Consider the following 18,938-nt stretch of genomic DNA (forward strand, 5'->3'; position numbering starts at 1 on the left):
CAAGAAGTTTAAGGCCCATGCAACTGTAGGCAACCTCCCTGGACGTGGAAAACTTGACGGAAGATTGGAATGTTGGAGAAAGCACCTGGGTTAACTGCGACACAGATTCAAGCTGACCTTCAGAGACAAGGTACCAAACTTTCAACGCACATCATCTGCAGCCAGATAAATGAAGGGGGGTTATTTGGTTGGAGGCCCAGGAGTACCCTGAGAGAAAAAGATGAGAAAGCCCTGACTTCAATTTGCTCAAACACATCTGAGCATGCCAAAATCCTTCTGGGAGAATGTTCTGTGGACAGATGAAACCAAATTAGATCTATTCGGTAAAGCACCCAATCTCTCTGGTTACAGAAAACATAATGAAGCAAACATGGAGGAGACAGAGTGACGTTCTGGGGTTGCTTTGCTTCCTCTCACCCTGAGGGCACTGAACGTGTGCGTGGCATCATGTAATCAGGTGACTAAAAAGGTATTTAGGAGCACCATGTCAGACCCAGTGTTGGAAAGCTCAGACTTCATCGAAGGTCTTAGGTCTTCCAACAGAGCAGAGACCCCAAACCAAACTTCAAAAAGCACCCAGAAATGGTTTAAGAAAATATTCTAGACTGTTTTGATGTGCCCAGCAATGAGACCAGATCTCAATCCCATAGAAAGCTTGTGGATAGATCTGAAAACAGCAGTTAGAAAGCACCCTTCTATTCTGGGAGAACTAGAGAAGTTTGTACACAGAGGAGAGGGACAAACTGCCAAGATAGAGAGGGAGAACTTGATTGCAGTTCTCCTGACCAAAAGGCTGTGTTACCAAATATTAAGTCTACGGTTAGAAATGTTGATGTAATAGGGTGATTTTATCTATTTGTTTTTCTGTCCATTTTCTGATTTTAATGAATATAGCCCATTACATAGCCTTCTGAATCAAATACAAAGGTTCTGTCATTTTAGGCTTATTGTGGAGACGAAATACTTATAAATAAAAAAAAATAACATTTGAGTTTTTTGAAGTGTCATATTTTTGGCCATGACTGTAATAGGCATAGGCCTACTAAAACGTTACTAGGCTACAGTAAATCCTGACTTTCTTTAAATGACATTGAAAACTGGAATTACTCCGAGGAATGTATTATTTTGTATGCTAGCGTGGGGTGCTAAACTCACAAACTGACCACAAAAGCGCTCAAGGACTTTGAAAGTAAACCCGGGAAGTCTCGCAATAAGTCAAACATTGAAATCAAAAGTCTGTTTTATAAGGCTTTGGATGCACATGACAGGATGGTAGGGGTTAAGAGTTTTGGTAATACCTTTCAGCGTAGTCAAGGCATGGGTGAAACTGTAGCGCAACTCTAGATTGGTCGGACCGTCCCTCACAAGTGAATGTTAGACCACGACAGTCGACCGCAGAATCATCTCTTAACATGTTTACTTTTTTCCTTCGATAGGACGAGAACGAGTCGTGCGTGTGAGTGTACGTTTTCAAAAGCTATGTTTTTGTACTTTCTACTCGAAGACAGGCTACCGAAGTCTGTTCTACGCCCAACGGAATAAAACTATTCATTTTCAAAGTTTGTATTCGTTTAAGAAACCGTTTACCATTAACCTGCAATCAGCACTGACTTGTTGTGCCATTTTAGTTGTCTACGGTATATTTGACTGAAGTTGATTGTGTAAGATGATGGAATTTTATTTAAATACATAAATTCTGTTCAAACCTTTTTAGACTTCTTTCAACAATATTACTAACTACTCACGACGAGCTACGTTTCTGGAGTTGCCTATAATATGGAGATTCCCGTTCCATTAGGAGGAGTTTGTGACTCCCCTAACATAGTTTTTCGAGGACCTTACCAAAACGTTTTTCACAACGTGCGAGTTGCGCTGCCGAATAACGCTGTCAACGAAACCTTGGACTACAGTAGTTCCAAGTACAGTTTCTTGCAAAATAAGCACTCCTGGGAGATGCGCCAAACTAATCGACAATCACCCCGCAAAGAAATATGGCCAGGGACTGCTCGTAATTCAGATACCGAGGTAAGAGAAGGTGACAGTATTGGTTTTTACAGAACACTCGAAGCACAAGCAAGTCGTATCCATTTTGTTAAAAGCTCAACAGCAACAAAAAACTGTTTGAATGGATCAGACATTGCAGACAACGGATCCTGTTGCACTGTCCCGCAAGTATTCACGGAAAAACAACGCTGTCAACCAGCTGTGCCCCGTCACGGAAAGGAGTTAAGTCCTAACGGTGACGCCTGTGCGGCGAGTACCTGCTCCAACACTGCCTGCACCACCATCTCAGAAACGGCGAGGGAGCTGTGCAAGGCTGTCTCTGTGTCTCTTGGACTTAACATGGACTCGAATGAGATGACTGATATGGGACATAATCACAGTCTCTCCATCTCAAATGACCAAACTCAAGGAAACTACTTGTTTGACGTTCCTTTAATTGATTGTCCTGGGTCTGGAAAAGCTACCTCAGATTACAAGTGCCCTATTGATCGCGGTCCCAGATCACTACAAAGCGATAAAGAAATTCCGATATATAAAAGTTCCACCGTCACTGAAATTGCAGAGAACTCCGCGGCTCTACAGCATGTCAGTTCCGCACACCAATCTATGGACGGGCAGGAGTTTGGACTGAGTATAAATGATGGTGACTTAACTTCAAAAGAAACTTCTATGAACAGAGAGGATGCGCCTTCTGTCTCTTGTCCCTTTGATCAACTTTTTTACGCTAACTTGCCACAATTCAGTCAAAGTGACCCAGACAGCAGCTCGTCTCATGTCTTTTACAAACCCCTTGCTCAATTCGGTGAAACCGGAGAGACTATGGAGGATAAATATGTAGACTATCTCCATCAGCAACACAGTGTTAAGGTTAAATCTGAGGCCATCAATAATGAATCCTCAGGAACACCATGGGGCCTGCATTATAGGTACAATGAAAACGTACATTATGGACCCTCCAGACAGAACATGAATACATGTAATGCGGCACCAGAAGCAACGTTCATATGCAACCCGTATGAATACGACAAAGGGGGTCTCGTGCACCGCGAACGGCCAAATCTTGAGGCGTGGTACCCCGGCGCAATTCTGGGACGGGTGACCTACCCCAACTCTAACTGCATCAAGAATGAAGTTGGAGACTGGCTGGATGTAGCATACAGTGACCCCAGGTAAGTGAAATTACAATATGCAATATGTATTTGGGAATAGCCTACATATTAAATCGAATTATTTCACAGTTTTGCTATTCACAAATTAGTTTGACTATAACTTAAACATTTACTTTAATTTGTATAGAGATTATGTCAGCAGGCATGCAAGCAAACAAATCATTTTGCACCTTTGTACCTTCATTTGTATTAATCCTTGATGTGAACTGGGAAGTTCATTGACACATAGCCTTAATATATTTTCCCCAAAACTTTTCGAGAATATATACAGCAAGAAACATCTATTTAAAACTGTTAAGAAATGGTATATCAGATAGATGGTATATCACACAGACACCCCTTCAAATAATAAAATGAAATAGAACAGTTCCCCAAAACGCAGGGTATAGTGTTAGACACGAGGGAACTATTTTCATTTCTTGGAGACAAAGGATTGAGAGGCAGTGGCTGTGCAGGGATTCAGAGCAGTGCAGTGGCTCATTGGGTATGGTGGTGAAGAAAGTGAAATGTTAACCTCATTTGACCCCTCATGCAGTTGTGGTGTGTGACGATTCATGTTACCACCCGCCTCATAAGCAGTTTATACAAACCATATCAATAATAGGAAATGGTAGTGAAAGTAAGATTAGTAAATTGGATTACCTATATAATATACATGTAATGTACATGTATTGTGAGACCTCAGGTATTTTTCTTTATAGAAAAGATGTCAGTTTGTGTTTGATATGAATAAAGTTTATGGTATAAAGTAGATCATTAGTTTTTTAATTTATTAATAAATTAGAATAGCAAACCACTTTAATTACACTTGACATCTAGCTCCTATTATTTACACTCTTGGTCATTGATCCTTCCATGTGTGTAATGTGTACATACTGTATGCAGAGTACATACTGTATATTTTAATGTCATATTTTAATTACATTTTAAATGATTTAATTGACACATTACTAGTTCGTAGTTTAATCGTAGTTTAAACTGACTTGTACTGTGACCGTCCACTTTATGGCCTTCCGTAGAACAGATTTCTTTCTGGTCTCTTGTATTTAATTCTTTACCATTCTGCAGACATCAGAATTGTCTGGTCTGCTGGGTCATAACAGAAACAGGGGTTTCTCGAGGTCATCAGGCCCCCTGAAAGTTGTCAATTTCTATTTCAATAATTCTGTGTTGGGAGTGAGAAAGAAACTGTCTGTTTTAGCAGTTGCCTCAACACAGTCTGCTCTATCTTTAGATCTTATCAGCACGTCATAGGAGACCTATTTACATATGTTGCACTATTAATGAAGATGCAGTGTATTTGTCCATTGAGCTTACACCATCATGAATACATTAATGAACACACAATCAGTGGATAGATAGTAATCTCTCGATCTGTTTATCTGGTTAACTTTCTGTAAAATCTTTACATTTGAGGTGCGTCTCTTCCCTGGAGTGGACTCTGACCTCAGATCCCTCTTGTCCCACTGCGCTGTCTCTTCCGTGACTATGTCTAATTATCGCTCCGTAAAAAACACATCAACAGAAGTAGGTGTCTGCCCACTATATTGTTTTGTTCCCTGTCCAGAGGCGATGTTTTAAATTAGTGTCATTATCTGAAATATTCCTAAATTTACCTGTGTGGTTTTGCATGTGTGTACGTGTAGAGGGGAAACTACATGGAGAACTCTCCATGCTGCCTGTTATCTTGAGGTGGTGTAGTGGACATGTATACTGTCACTACAGATTGATGAATAGTTTACCATTTGCACAGATTCACCACACCTAGTGGGGCATTGATCCCCTCCAAATTAAGCTCTACATCGTTAAGTGCTGTGCTGATGTCAGTTTCACATTCTACATATGAACGTGGTTGTGGTTTCTGGATTCTAAGGTTATATATAAACGTGTTAAGGATACCGTACAACATGAAGCACAGTTTTATAATCGGACTACCCTGAACTATAGTATTCAGGTTGGTTGAATATACAGTATTGGCACATTATTTATCTCTTGATTTGAACACAGCACGTAAACTGTTCTCTTTTACGGCAACAGCTTCGGAAAAGTACGAATTACTTCTTTATTCCGATAAACGTAGAGCATTAAAAAGTGCACCAGGGTGAAAGCAGCATGACGTTCTAAGGAGTTGGTGTTGCAGACATCCACATGAAAGAGAAATTAAAATGGCTCCCGGGTCAGCTTCCTGTTCCAGACAACTGGTCTCTCTCCCTAGTTAGTCTTGCTCTAGTCCCTAACAGTGGTCTCTCTCCCTAGTTAGTCTTGCTATAGTCCCTAACAGTGGTTCTCTCCCTAGTTAGTCTTACTCTAGTCCCTAACAGTGGTCTCTCTCCCTAGTTAGTCTTGCTATAGTCCCTAACAGTGGTCTCTCTCCCTAGTTAGTCTTGCTCTAGTCCCTAACAGTGGTCTCTCTCCCTAGTTAGTCTTGCTCTAGTCCCTAACAGTGGTCTCTCTCCCTAGTTAGTCTTGCTATAGTCCCTAACAGTGGTCTCTCTCCCTAGTTAGTCTTGCTCTAGTCCCTAACAGTGGTCTCTCTCCCTAGTTATTCTTGTTCTAGTCCCTAACAGTGGGGGATAGGGAGGTGTCAGTCACCTTCTGATAGGTGGTTAAAAGTCAATGTAACTTATACACAGCTGTGATAGAACACTTTTAGAGGAGTTCTAAGAATTTGAATGGGAAACTTTTTGTTTACTACCAGCACACTGCACAAACGAGAACGTCTGCGGTGTCAAACCACAGATACGTAACCTGAAGAAAAAGAATTTGAAAGCAAGATGTTGCTTTCAAACAGCTGTTGTCTATGCTATGGTGCCAGTGAGCGTTTGGTGAACACTCGGTCAATTATTAGTGTTGTCCTTGTCTGTTTAACACAACCTTGACATCTTAAGTTGCACGTCAACAAGGTTTAGTTATGTCTGTACACACTGTCCAATCTGTCCCTGTGGCCGCACTGGTGCTGGATGTTGCCCCCCCCCCTGTTCCTGGGGCTGCTGTTCACACTTGTCTCACACCCTCTGCAGTCATCACACCCCTTGCCCTTATCTAATGGGAAATCAAGCTCCTTAAATGAGCCTGAGCAATACTGCAGGCTTGGTCACACAGTCAGAAGGATGTGGCTCTTGATAACTGTGAATCAGTGTAACTAGACTGAACCGTTTTCTGCAAAAGCTGATTTGTGAATCAGATTTGTTTTGTGCTGTTTCTTTTTGGTCACAGAGGTTGTGTAGTCACACAGGTTGTGTAGTCACACAGGTTGTGTAGTCACACAGATTGTGTAGTCACCCGCGTTGCTGAGGAAGAGAAGCTTAGTAGCGGGAGTAGGTACAGTAGTAGCAGGACACCAGAGGCACAAACACAAACTAAAACAAAATGGCGCGTCCTAGGATGTCAGCGTCCTTTTTCCTGGATCTCCTGACAAACCCCAAACCATGTGCTCTTCTGCCACTAGCAATCTGCTCACACACACACACACACACACACACACTGGCCCATACAATTGGTTTGATGATGTAGTGTAACATGATCGTTTGTCACATCTGCGATAGGGGACTCACTTACTTGAGGCGTCACTTGATGTGTGTGCCTTGTGTGCATTACTGCTGAGAATTTTTGTCGTGGCATAAATGAAGTTCTGGCTGTCCAGATAGTCTTGTGCACTGAGTCGTTTCCCGTTTGTATGTCAGTGGGTTATATTTCACACAAGGTATTTTTAGCACAGAACACCCTGCTTAGCTACATGCCTAGCAAAATGTCTATATCTACGTAATCAAGTCAATCTGCAATGGCAGACGTCCAGATTATTATGACATATTCAAATTTAAATGAGTTTGAAAATATATTCAGACAACTTCAGGTTACGTAAAATCGTTCTGTTATTATGTAATTGCATCGATGATGCATTGTTTGCGTGTTTAAGATTTGCCTGAATAGACATGTTTCTGCGTTTGTCTTGAAGGTTTGAAAGTGGCAGGGAGCACATGTTCCCTATGGAATTCTTCTTCCCACCACAAAGAACCTGCTTGATCTGTGCCGACGAAGCTTCTGGCTGCCACTACGGCGCGCTCACCTGCGGCAGCTGCAAAGTGTTCTTTAAGAGGGCTGCAGAAGGTAAGGAGAACTGGGAATTTATTACCTTAGCAGCTTTCTGTGTAACACTAACAAGGCAAAGTTCCAAGCTAAGCTAACAGGGTCTTAAAAGACTATGGGAACTGTTGAAAGCTCTGTAGAGGAGACCCAGATATTGAAGGCGTTTTTGTCCTGAGTTTACGTTCTCGAAAGTGTGAAAGAAATTGAAACACGTGGACCCTTTCACACTATTTTTACAAATTTTTAGCCGGTAAGCCACACGGTTTTATAGATAATGTTTCCAGCTCACACGCTCACACGTTGTATTTTTGCTGTAGTGACGCATCATGTTTAGTAAGATGGGGAAATCTGACACTGGTGTAATCGTAGATCACACCAAGGCTTTGCCCCTCGTGGGAATGGTTTCAATCAGCACCCAAAAAACCCAAACATGTTTGAAATCATCATTGCAAGGGTGTGAGGGTTTAAAGAGTACCACACAAGTCAGCAGCTACAGTGAACGACCCAGAATCGTGGTTAAATAGGCTTTATAACCGTGTAGTTTGTGGGGGCCAATTCTATAAACGCAGGACTGCAGTCCTCGGACTGCTCCCAGAGGACTTGTTAGGCTCATAATTTTTTCTCTCCTGCTGAACTCAGAATGGAAACTTTGTAGAGACCATCAAGTAATGCCTTGTAAAATAAATATTTTATTAATTCACCATGCCACGATAAACGCATTATAAATGTACTTGTATTCATGTAGCTGCATCAGGAACATTGAACACTGATTTTAAAAGACAAATAAAGGAAACATATAATCAAATAAAACATTTACATACTTATATATTTTTTCCTTTTAGGGAAACAGAAATATCTATGTGCGAGCCGAAATGACTGCACCATCGACAAGCTCAGGAGGAAAAACTGCCCATCGTGTCGCCTGAAGAAATGTTTTGAGGCTGGTATGACTCTGGGAGGTGAGTGAGAACCCCTTTTCAATTTTCTGCATTTCAACCGACTTCTTCTTAACTACACTCCTGCTTCACTTTACACGTACGCCTGCATGCAAAACCTCTTCCCTTTATGTCGGGAATTTCATATACCAGAGTATGTATGTGTAATATTTCTGCTGATCCCATAAGCCCATAAGAATGAACCCAGCGTGGATGATTTCGAAAAACGGTCTAAGCCCAAGTACCCTATTTTTGGTGACTGTTGCATTCCCATCTTACACATTTAAGGTGTCTTCAAGTGCAGAATCACGATGGGAGATGCGTCCGCTAATCAAGCCCCTGACTGTGCCGCAAGGCAATTTCAACCTATTCCGTTCATTCTTCACTCTCCCAGACATGTTCGTCATATTAGACCCCTAAAGATAGACATGTGGTGGACTAATTTTTGTCTTGTGTTCAATTTTCACTCTCCACCATTTCCTCATTCTGGTAACAGTGAAAATTGTACCGAAGAGCAGAAAACTGACACGAGACATGGTATTAAAGGAGCATAAATGCTGGTAATTTAGCCACCAGCTGCTGACAAGCCCATGGGGGGAAAATGCGAAGTAATGCTGTGATTGTCAGTGTCACCTTCTCTAGCTGTAGTTACAAAGAGACCTCTCTCCTTCAAAGTCGCCCCTGTGAGATGTGTAATCCTCTCTCTGCACTTTCTTCCTGGGAAGTTTGTGACAGTAATTTGGGAACTCAGTGAAGATCTGAAAGACTCATCGTATCATCTTATTATAGAATGATGATGGATTTGATGGATTTATTATTCCTGAAAAATTGAAGAATCTTGTTGAGAATCATAGCATGCAGGTTTTCATTTGGAGCAGAGAATTCCATATGACCTTTTTTCAGGTTAATAATTACTGCACATCTCCAAATACATCTTCTGAATGTGCCAGTTAATTTGACCGATTCACCATAGATTCCATTTTGCTGATACACAATGCTACGGGAAAGCATGGGAAATATCATCAAATGACCTGGCTGAACTCTCTCTACTTCTAAACTTCTGTATGCAGTTGCAGAGGAAATGTTGTGCGTTGACAGGGTATTTCCTGTAGACAGTCTTTGTAATTAACCCCAGAATAATATGTATAGTACATTACAAAAACGGTTGGAGGTAATTAAAGAGCCAGAAATATTGGTTTCTCATGGGATTTGCCGGGAGGAAGATTGCTCACCCACCACACCAGCACCTGTTTACACTAATTATAACTCTCCTCATGTTCAGTTTAGCTGTCCTTATTAAAGTAAATGATAATTTAAACAGGCAAATATGGATATTGATATTCCTTTAGCAATATCTTTGTGCGTCTAAAACATAACTGGTTTAGTGGCATGTTAAAGGATACAATAAACGAATATACCAAAACTAGAGTGAAAATAACAAAAAAAGAATAATGTAAGTAGATATTTTTATTGTTAGTATTATTATTTACATCAGTTGATATATATATATATATATAATTAGTATTATAGTTCATACTTGTTGAGTAACAGAGCGTGACATCTGACTTGGCTACCTGTTTGAATTGGCTTTGCATCAATTTAAAGGAGGTTGTATGTACAGGGCAGTGCAACCTGACCAACACTTTTGACTCCAGTATGTACTATCAGGAAGATAAGACACTAGGACAAGAAAAATGTTCTGATGTGTGTGAAAATACTAGAAGGAATTACTGGATGGTGTTTTCAACTGAAGGATTTCCAGTCTTAGAAAATATAAATTTTATATTTCACATAAAATATGATATGTAAGAAATGTGTAATTATATGTAATTTGGCTGCAAATTATGTTTCAACTTTCTGGGATGTGTCAATAAACAATCAGATGTTGAAGATCAGAAAGCAACAAAGTGACTTGGCAATGTTCCATCATCCACATTTCACATAGTAAAAAGAGCAGTGCATAGATGGGTATAAATTAAACTTGCACAGTATATGTTCATAGGTACTTTTTGTACATAATTAACTTTCCTATATGTGTAGAATTGGACAGTATTTTAGTGTATATATCCATGGCCAGTGCTCATAAAAGCTCAAGCAGTGAGCCAAGCTAGAGTTGGAATGGTTTTGGGCAGAGAGACTTCAGACAGGGGGGTTAATGGAGGTTGTGGGTGTCAGTCCAACCATTCTCTCAACAGTGTTATATCATTTTCATTCCACAATATTTAGTCATCGTTTTGTCATTTACAACATCCCATATTGACAGGGCACTGAGAGGAATTTAAGAATAATTTCTCCCACTTTCAACCAAGACCAGACCTGCTAAAAGTGCACCCTGATATTTTTAGTAATTGATAGTCTACTCCGCATATGCCTCTAGGCTATGGATCTATAGTAAAGCAGAGTGGCTCTCATTATAGACAACCCCTTATCCTCCAGATTAATTTATTGGCCTACAAAGCTCAGCTAAACTTCTGACTTGAGAGATAGGCAGGCACCAGTCAGTCCCTCTTCAGAATTCGGTAAAACTCAGTTAAAAAGTAGAGTCTTTTGAGACCAACATTGTCTGTCCCATTCAGTTTGAATAACTTGTATGCCTGGTTATTGATCTGCTAAGGAGAGATTGCATCCCTCCCTCTCTCCCTCAGACAGGTGTCATGGTAGCGAAAGCAGAAATAACTCGGAGAACCCAGAACTTGGAAACTCAAAAGAGAGTTTGTGTTATCCGGAAAAAATAAGTAGTTTGAGAGTGAATGGTGGATTGGAGACTTGTCTAGTCTTGACTGTAGTCACAGGGTTGGTTTCAGCACAGATTGTTTGTGATGTGGCAACTGATTAGCAGAATGTGGTTATTTCACTTGGATTCATTTGAGGCAGGAGACTTGTCACCTCTGTAAGGAAGACTTAGTGCTTTTTGAGTTAATTAGTGGAGGGTGTCAAGTGTCAAACATCTGTCACATGCGGATCAGTTAGCAAACGGCTTCTTTAGCATTGTTTTGTCAATGCATCCAGTTTAAATGCAGTGTTGCAGCAGAAACATTTATAGCTGAACAGGTTCATTGCAAAGTCAAGTCTTGATCACTGGCCAGTTGGCCTAATGTGTGGCTGCATGTTTGAAAAAAGTCCTGCTTCTGGTCTTCTCTCCTTGGACTAGACAGTGAAGGAAAATATTTGTGCTTCACGGAGACATACCTTAACCCCTTATCAAAATGCTATCTACCAGATGGGGCTCATCCGGTTTAGTGCACTTTTATGAAAGTGTAGGTATTTTTTGCAGATTATTATCATTTTAGTGTGATCCTCTAGATCTACCTAACTCTTACTGTTAACCAAAGTAATTACAAGACTGCAATGTATTTTCCACATCGATTGCAGCAGAACTAGATGTTTGTAGATGTCAAGGCAGGATGAGGAAAAGCAACAGGAACACAGATAGCGATTCATCTTTCCTGGGATCACAGAGGGTTTTTTTCTCCTGTTCAGCCTAAATATTGTTGTTTTGTCTAGTCAGTTTTACACAGTTTTGTGTCAGGAATTTTTTAAGAACCTCATTAGTTAAACATGTTAATCTTGGTCTTCATTTTGACAGTTTTCTGTTTGAATGTATATCTTTTTTAAACCGGGCAACATTTCATGTTCATGTTCATATTCTGGAACTGGCAGTTTGGCCACCACAAATGCCCCTTTTTTACTTTAAATGTTCTCTTCAGAGACATTCTGAAACAGGGAAAGAGATCCTTAACTTCATCACAGGCCATTCTGGCTCAGCAAGGTTCAAGCTACCAGTGACTTATAGCTCAATCAACAGCAGATGTTAGAAAAGTTCAAAAAGCACTATATATTACGAAAAGTGAATTTTGCCATTGTTTCAATTATTTGGGATCCCTTCACGTGGTATTTAAGAGCTTCAGAAGGGTAACAGATGTACCGAATCTATTAACAGTGTTTCCCCTGCTGTCTCTCTCTCCTGTTCCACCAGCTCGTAAACTCAAGAAGATCGGACAGCTGAAGACTCAGGAAGATGATCAGCCCAGCCAGGGTCATTCTGAGGCTGTCCAGGTCCTCTCCCCCAGGCCCAGCCTGAGCTTCCACTCCCAGCTGGTGTTCCTCAACATCCTGGAGTCCATCGAGCCCGAGGTGGTGAACGCCGGTCACGACCATGGCCAGCCAGACTCGGCCGCCAACCTGCTCACCAGTCTCAACGAGCTCGGGGAGAGACAGCTGGTCAAGGTGGTGAAGTGGGCGAAAGGCCTGCCAGGTAGAGTGACACAACATGCAGGATGATGACGACATTTGGGATAGTTTTTCACGAAAGGTCTTTGCGATGGTCGTCCTGGCTAGAGCTGCTTCAGCGTCGGTGTATACTGGAGTCTCCTGAGGGTCCACATCTATGACATGATTGATTTTGAACTTAGCGTGCTATTGTTTAATTTGATTTATCACATGTTCCACTGTAATCAGCAGTAATATCCATTATACACCTTATCAACATTTCCCAAAATGTACTCAGGGTTTCGAAATCTGCACGTGGATGACCAGATGACCGTCATTCAGCACTCCTGGATGGGGGTGATGGTGTTTGCCTTGGGATGGAGGTCCTACAAGAATGTCAACGGCAGAATGCTGTACTTTGCTCCTGATCTCGTGTTCAATGAGTATGTGCAGCTGTCTCGTACTGAATTCAATTATCTCCACTAAATTATCTCATTGCCGCCAGGACACCCAGCACTTGTGTTGCTACAGTTTGATGTTTAGAAAGATTTACTCTACGGGATTGCCTCTTGGCTGTTAAGTATGTGGCGGATTCCAACTCTCTCTCTCTCTCTCTCTCTCTCTCTCTCTCTCTCTCTCTCTCTCTCTCTCTCTCTCTCTCTCTCTCTCTCTCTGTGTGTGTCTCTCTCTCTGTCTCTCTCTCTGTCTCTCTCTGTCTCACTATCTCTCTCACTATCTTTCTCTCTGTCTCTCTCTGTCTCTCTCTCTGTCTCATTACGTAATACTGCTGGGTGGGAAGTTTAAATCTTGTATTTCCTGGCCGTTGGCAGTACCAAATATACAGTCGTATCCAACACACCTTTACTGAGAAATATACAGTACATTAGCAACAGAATTATATATATATTTTTTTGCGATACTGTATCATCTTCATACCCACGTAAGGCTTGTGCCACAATGTCTTACTGTAATATTCCACAAAAGTCCTAAGTATATGGGTCCACTTACTGCATCATTCAGCCAATCTGGTCACACAGACAAGGTAACTCTCCTCATTCTAACATGGTCACACACAAACCTGCCCCCTTCAACCTCTCTCCATCTACAGCAACACGGAGTCAAACATTTAAAATGTACTCCCCTCAGTCCTCCCCACCCCCCCCGCCACCTATTCCCGTAACCCTGTTGCTCTCCCTGACCTCACAACGCTGCTCTCCCTCCGTCTTCTATCCTCAGCCATCGGATGCATATTTCCTCCATGTACGAGCATTGTCTCCGGATGAGACACCTGTCCCAGGAGTTTGTTATGCTCCAGGTCACGCAGGAGGAGTTTCTCTGCATGAAGGCCCTACTTCTCTTCAGCATCAGTAAGTGCTCCGAAGACATGCCCTGGAGGTTCACCTCACTCACTGATGACGCCAGTGAAAAGCATTTTCCGTTGTTAAAGCCAGATCTGCAGCTGTTGCCACGACCCCAAGCATCACCTGTGTTTGTTTAGTTGGGAGCACCAGTGTTGTTGTCTCTTGTTACTACCACTGAAATGATCAGTTATGCAGACTATTAGGAATTCAAATGTAGTGAATCCAGGTATGGATTACAATTTGTCAGTGCGATGTTACCTATGTTACCTGAATCACAGTTCTACAGTTAAGCAAATCACAGATCTACAGGTAAGCAAATCACAGATCTACAGTTAAGCAAATCACAGATCTACAGTTAAGCGAATCACAGATCTACAGTTAAGCAAATCACAGATCTACAGTTAAGCAAATCACAGATCTACAGTTAAGCAAATCACAGTTCTACAGTTAAGCAAATCACAGATCTACAGGCACATTTGAGTAAAGGGAGCTGCTCTTGGAGACAGTTATGAGGGTTATAGATGGTTGCACTTAGTAATGTATCTTATCTCTTGCAGTTCCAGTAGAGGGTCTTAAGAGTCAGAAGTACTTTGATGAGTTGCGTTCTACCTACATCAATGAACTGGATCGTCTCATCAGCTATGGGAGAAAGCCAAATTGTTCACAAAGGTTCTATCAACTCACACGCCTCCTGGATTCTCTCCAGCCGGTTAGTGTACAAAATGTATTACAACACATCAACTATTACAAAAGGATTTGAATAAATAAACGACTAAAATCTCGGAATAATATCACAATTATTCTGAATGGTTATCTCCGGCATTGCTTCAGCATGACAACATTGTGAAAACCTATACTCAAAGTGATTTAACAACTCTATCTTTCCAATTTCAGACCGTAAGGAAACTCCAACAGTTTACGTTTGACCTCTTTGTCCAGGCTCAGTCCTTGCCTACTAAGGTCAGCTTCCCTGAGATGATTGCTGAGATCATTTCAGTACATGTGCCAAAGATCCTGGCAGGTTTAGCTAAACCGATTCTGTTCCACAAGTAGTGGGATTGATTATCATCTGAAGAAAAGAGCAGATCTGATCCTGCCTCTAAAAATGAAAGCCAAGGTTCTGTATTGCTTCCCTGCAATTCTGTTTCTTTTTCTCCAACTTACCTGATAGCTCAGCGTACCCTTCTATAATCATGACATCACCAGTAGCAGTAGTGTTCTTGCTTATCTGACATAATTGAGATCATTTTCTCAATTCGACAGCCAGGTTTTGGCATTTATCTCAAGAGTTGCAAAGTGTCACCTTGTTGACAGCCCTATCTCATATTTCTAGGGAAGGAAAATCACATAGTACTTTTAGGGTCCGAAGTGAGATGAAAACAACATCCATTACTGATCGTTTAACTCATCTATGCACAAATTGGAACATGTAAGATCTTGATATGTACATTTTGAATTGTTTATCTAAAGTTATGCAGATAATTCCTGAATACTTCTTCATATACATAGACAGTAGTTTATCTGTATTTAGTAACTGTTCCATTCATGTATTAGACTATGTACCCACAGTACAGTTATCACACATACAATACAAAATACATCAAAATAGTAGTTGCACTTACAGCTTTCTGGTATACAGTTTAGATCAGATACATATATACGCACAGCTTTTCTAATGATGCTGTCATGATTTTATCTAGTTTTAATTTGTAAATTAATATGCTTTTTTTTTACCAGTTGCAAGCCGAGTTCTTCTGTGGATCTCTCTGTTTAGAATTTAAAGATCAAACTCAAAGTGTAACTAGTTTAAATATCGTGTGAGTAATAATTGAGGAAAATTGATGGTCAAACCGAACATACATAAATTGTTTCACCAGTTTCAATGTTTAAAACATGCTGGTTTTGCTTGCCCGTAACGGCCCATCTCTGTATTTGAACACACAATTTATTAGTGGCATCTGAACAAAAATGAACTGGTCATATTAAATAAGTGCTTGTTAAGATGGAATTAAATGAATTTAATCTAAACATGACATGACATGGCATATTAGTAGCAGTTGAAATGGTATAAACATTGCAGTCAAAAAAGCTATTTTTATGACCTTGACATTTGCGATAAGTAAAGTGTTATTTGGGATTCACAGAAACATTCTACTTTCTTTAATCCAGTTACAATATGCTCTTAATGTGAATATAGCAACAATATTTTAAGACAATCTTGCTCACTGTACCAAGGACCTTGATTTGTGTTTGTGATATTGCAATACCTGTGAGCTTTACTAACTGCATGCAGATTCCATGTGGCCCTTTGTAATTTTCCAAAACATATAGGTGTACTGTATATCTTGCAAGTAGGCCCTATAGTACAACTATGATAGTTACTGTTTTCAATAATCTCTCGTCTAACTGCATGTTTAAATTGTATTAGTGTAAATTCAGTAAAGAAGTCAAATAGAAGTAAAATAGTATTGTGCTTGACCATGATAATTTGAAACATATACCATTTTGTCCACAAGAAGATTGCTTTCTGTTACTTCAGGGTGATCAAAACTACAATAAGTGCCAAAATATGACTATACATTTGCCCTAGCTAATCACTGAATCACATGAACTTTCTGACACTGCATTCTTACACTAAAACATGTTTTAATACACAAGGCGAAACACCAATCAAGTGAAACATTTAATTACAAGTAAGGTAGGAGGAAAAGTGTTTTTTATGTTGGTTTCTATGTGGCATTTTAATTTGACACTTAACGAGTCTTTTTCTGCTAGCTGTGGCGTAAATTGCTCTACTAAATTAATTTGTATCATATTTTAGGTGTAACATCTGTAAATGTTCCGTGTAAAACCTGTAAATGTGTTAAATGTCTTAAACTTGCTGAAACTTTCATGCTGCTTACACAAAAATAAAAAACAAATACACTTGGAATAACATTTTTATGACCTTGACATTTGATTAACATATAGTGGTTCAATAACAAATAAATCAGCAATTCAAAATTGAATTAGCATTCAAATTCACCTTGCATTTGACAGTCACAAGCACTATGCAATAATCTGCAGTTATGAATCCATTTACAATAAGACTGGTTGTTAAAACACGCATAAACTGTAAGTAGGTAAACCAAGTATGTAATAAACAACATGGTTTTGATATAAATAGCCCACTGAAATCTTAAAAATATGAAAGTGTGTTTGACCAATCTTGTTGTAAAAGCAACAACATACAACTATTATTATTATGCTCATGACTAAACACAATGTATGTCTGTAATTATTTGCAGGCAATAAACGCCTGAGCTTTACTTCTCAAAACTGCTGGGCATATAAGATAAACCAAAAGTATTTGTAAAAAAAAAAAAGATGTAGCATTTGTTCATGTAATGTATAGAATCTTTGCCAAGAGATACTTGAGTCTGAATTGGTCTGCAGTTTTAGTCCATTCAATTGGGCCAGATTACACATTTCAGTAATACAGTTAACCTTTGTGGTTATACAGTAAGAAATATAGCAAGGAAGGAAGAAAGGGACAATTAATTAGCTCAATAGCTTGCACCCTAACTGTTTTGCAAACAGTCAACACTGCATCCACATTGTGTAATATGCACTGCATGAGCAAATTCAATTATAAACGTTTCTGATACAATTACACTGTAGTACAAAAAGATCACAGTAGTATCTTTGCTTTCTTTACCATTATCAACAGATTCCCCAGAATGGTGCTTCCAGTTAAAAAGGATCATACTCATGAATTACATCGCAGTTCTAATGGTTTTCATAAAAAACTTAGTTTGATCATTTCTTGCTTCACTGGTTTACTTTGAACAGGATTTTGTTCTGCAATAAGCTATTCCTCATTATTTACATTGAATTATACTCAACGTGTACCTTGTTAACTTGTTTCAAAATGTACTGACAATCTTTCTAAATTAACATGTTGATGCTGTTGATATACAATTAGGTTATATATTAAGATCTAATTTGAACTAACTGTATTTATAAATGTTATTAACTTGGCTATGTTTAAATGGTTCAGTGATTTGTGAATGGTACTGATGATACACATCTTAATCTGTATTTTTAAGCAGATTTTTTTTTCAACATCAGCTTCAGACATGTTCTTAATGACTTTGACTATCTTTTTAATTTCAGTCATGTGTTTATGAGTTTCTGTATTAGTGGAAGTGCAAAGTTACATCACTTTTTAGTAAATGTAGTCAAATATGACCATGCTTTTTAGAAGTGTTGTGACACCTGTAAAATGTGTCAGACTTAATTTCATAAGTCACTATCTGTAAATTGATTACCAGTTTTTTAAACAATTGGTATGATGTGTTTCTGGTCAGGGTTTGTGTTAACTGGGGGTTTGTTTGTGCTACTTTGCATATTATAAAAAACTACAAAAACATGCGTCTGGTACGTGTGTGCTTGATTTTTTACTTTACACATCAGTTAAGGAACTATGACAATCAAATAGTATTTGTACGACCCTCTTTACAAGCATTGTCCCTAACATACGTACATAGAACTGCACTAAACCCTCAAAGAAAACAAAGTAAACTCAGGCAGAAGAAATGGAAGAAATCGTGGGAGAAATTCATTGGCCCATTCATTTCAACATATGCCTACAGTGGTGGGCAACGGGCGGTCCACAGGCCAGTTCCGTAAATCATTTACTTAAACTTTTTGAGTTATATTTGCCCCAAGCATGCAAACAAAATGAAGGCATCGTTTTGGAGCCATGTGGGTGTGTGACGGAGAGGAGAGATGGATATTTCTGATACAGTAGGCCCTAAATGTGGTTTTACTCACTGGAGGGTCAAGTTAATGATAATATTTCGGTTTGCCGTTTGCTCGAGTCTTAAATAAATAAGTCAAGTTATATTCGTCAGATGTTAAATATGGGAGTTGGTAAAAAATAACAAATACATTTGAGTTGGTGTCTTCGCATTAACGACATATCTCCACAAGATGAGAGCCAAGTGGAGGAAGAAGCTTTTATGAGCAGGCTGAAGCCGTTATGCGCAGGCTGAAGCGTAAAAGGCGAAAGATGAGGCAGAGGTCCAAGTAGATCGACAATCAAACCACGCTTGTCATGAAGTGAGAACCAGTGCAACTTACCATGAAGGCTGGCTGGCTGACTGCTCGAGAAGGGCACATCTGGACTTTGC

The 18,938-nt window shown here is 39.8% G+C and overlaps 1 protein-coding gene across 1 annotated transcript; it reads left to right on the plus strand.

Moving 5' to 3' along the window:
• Positions 1 to 1,458: 1,458 nt before the first annotated feature.
• Positions 1,459 to 18,170, plus strand: ar (androgen receptor). Its single transcript, XM_067257255.1, has 8 exons — positions 1,459 to 3,173; positions 7,129 to 7,280; positions 8,102 to 8,218; positions 12,171 to 12,449; positions 12,702 to 12,846; positions 13,640 to 13,770; positions 14,322 to 14,473; positions 14,659 to 18,170. Exons 1-8 carry the CDS (start codon positions 1,777 to 1,779, stop codon positions 14,815 to 14,817), a joined length of 2,532 nt encoding a protein of 843 aa, XP_067113356.1. The 5' UTR covers positions 1,459 to 1,776; the 3' UTR covers positions 14,818 to 18,170.
• The last annotated feature ends 768 nt before the right edge of the window (positions 18,171 to 18,938 follow it).

Source organism: Osmerus mordax, chromosome 19, assembly GCF_038355195.1.
Source record: "Osmerus mordax isolate fOsmMor3 chromosome 19, fOsmMor3.pri, whole genome shotgun sequence".
In the NCBI taxonomy this organism is placed as follows: domain Eukaryota; kingdom Metazoa; phylum Chordata; class Actinopteri; order Osmeriformes; family Osmeridae; genus Osmerus; species Osmerus mordax.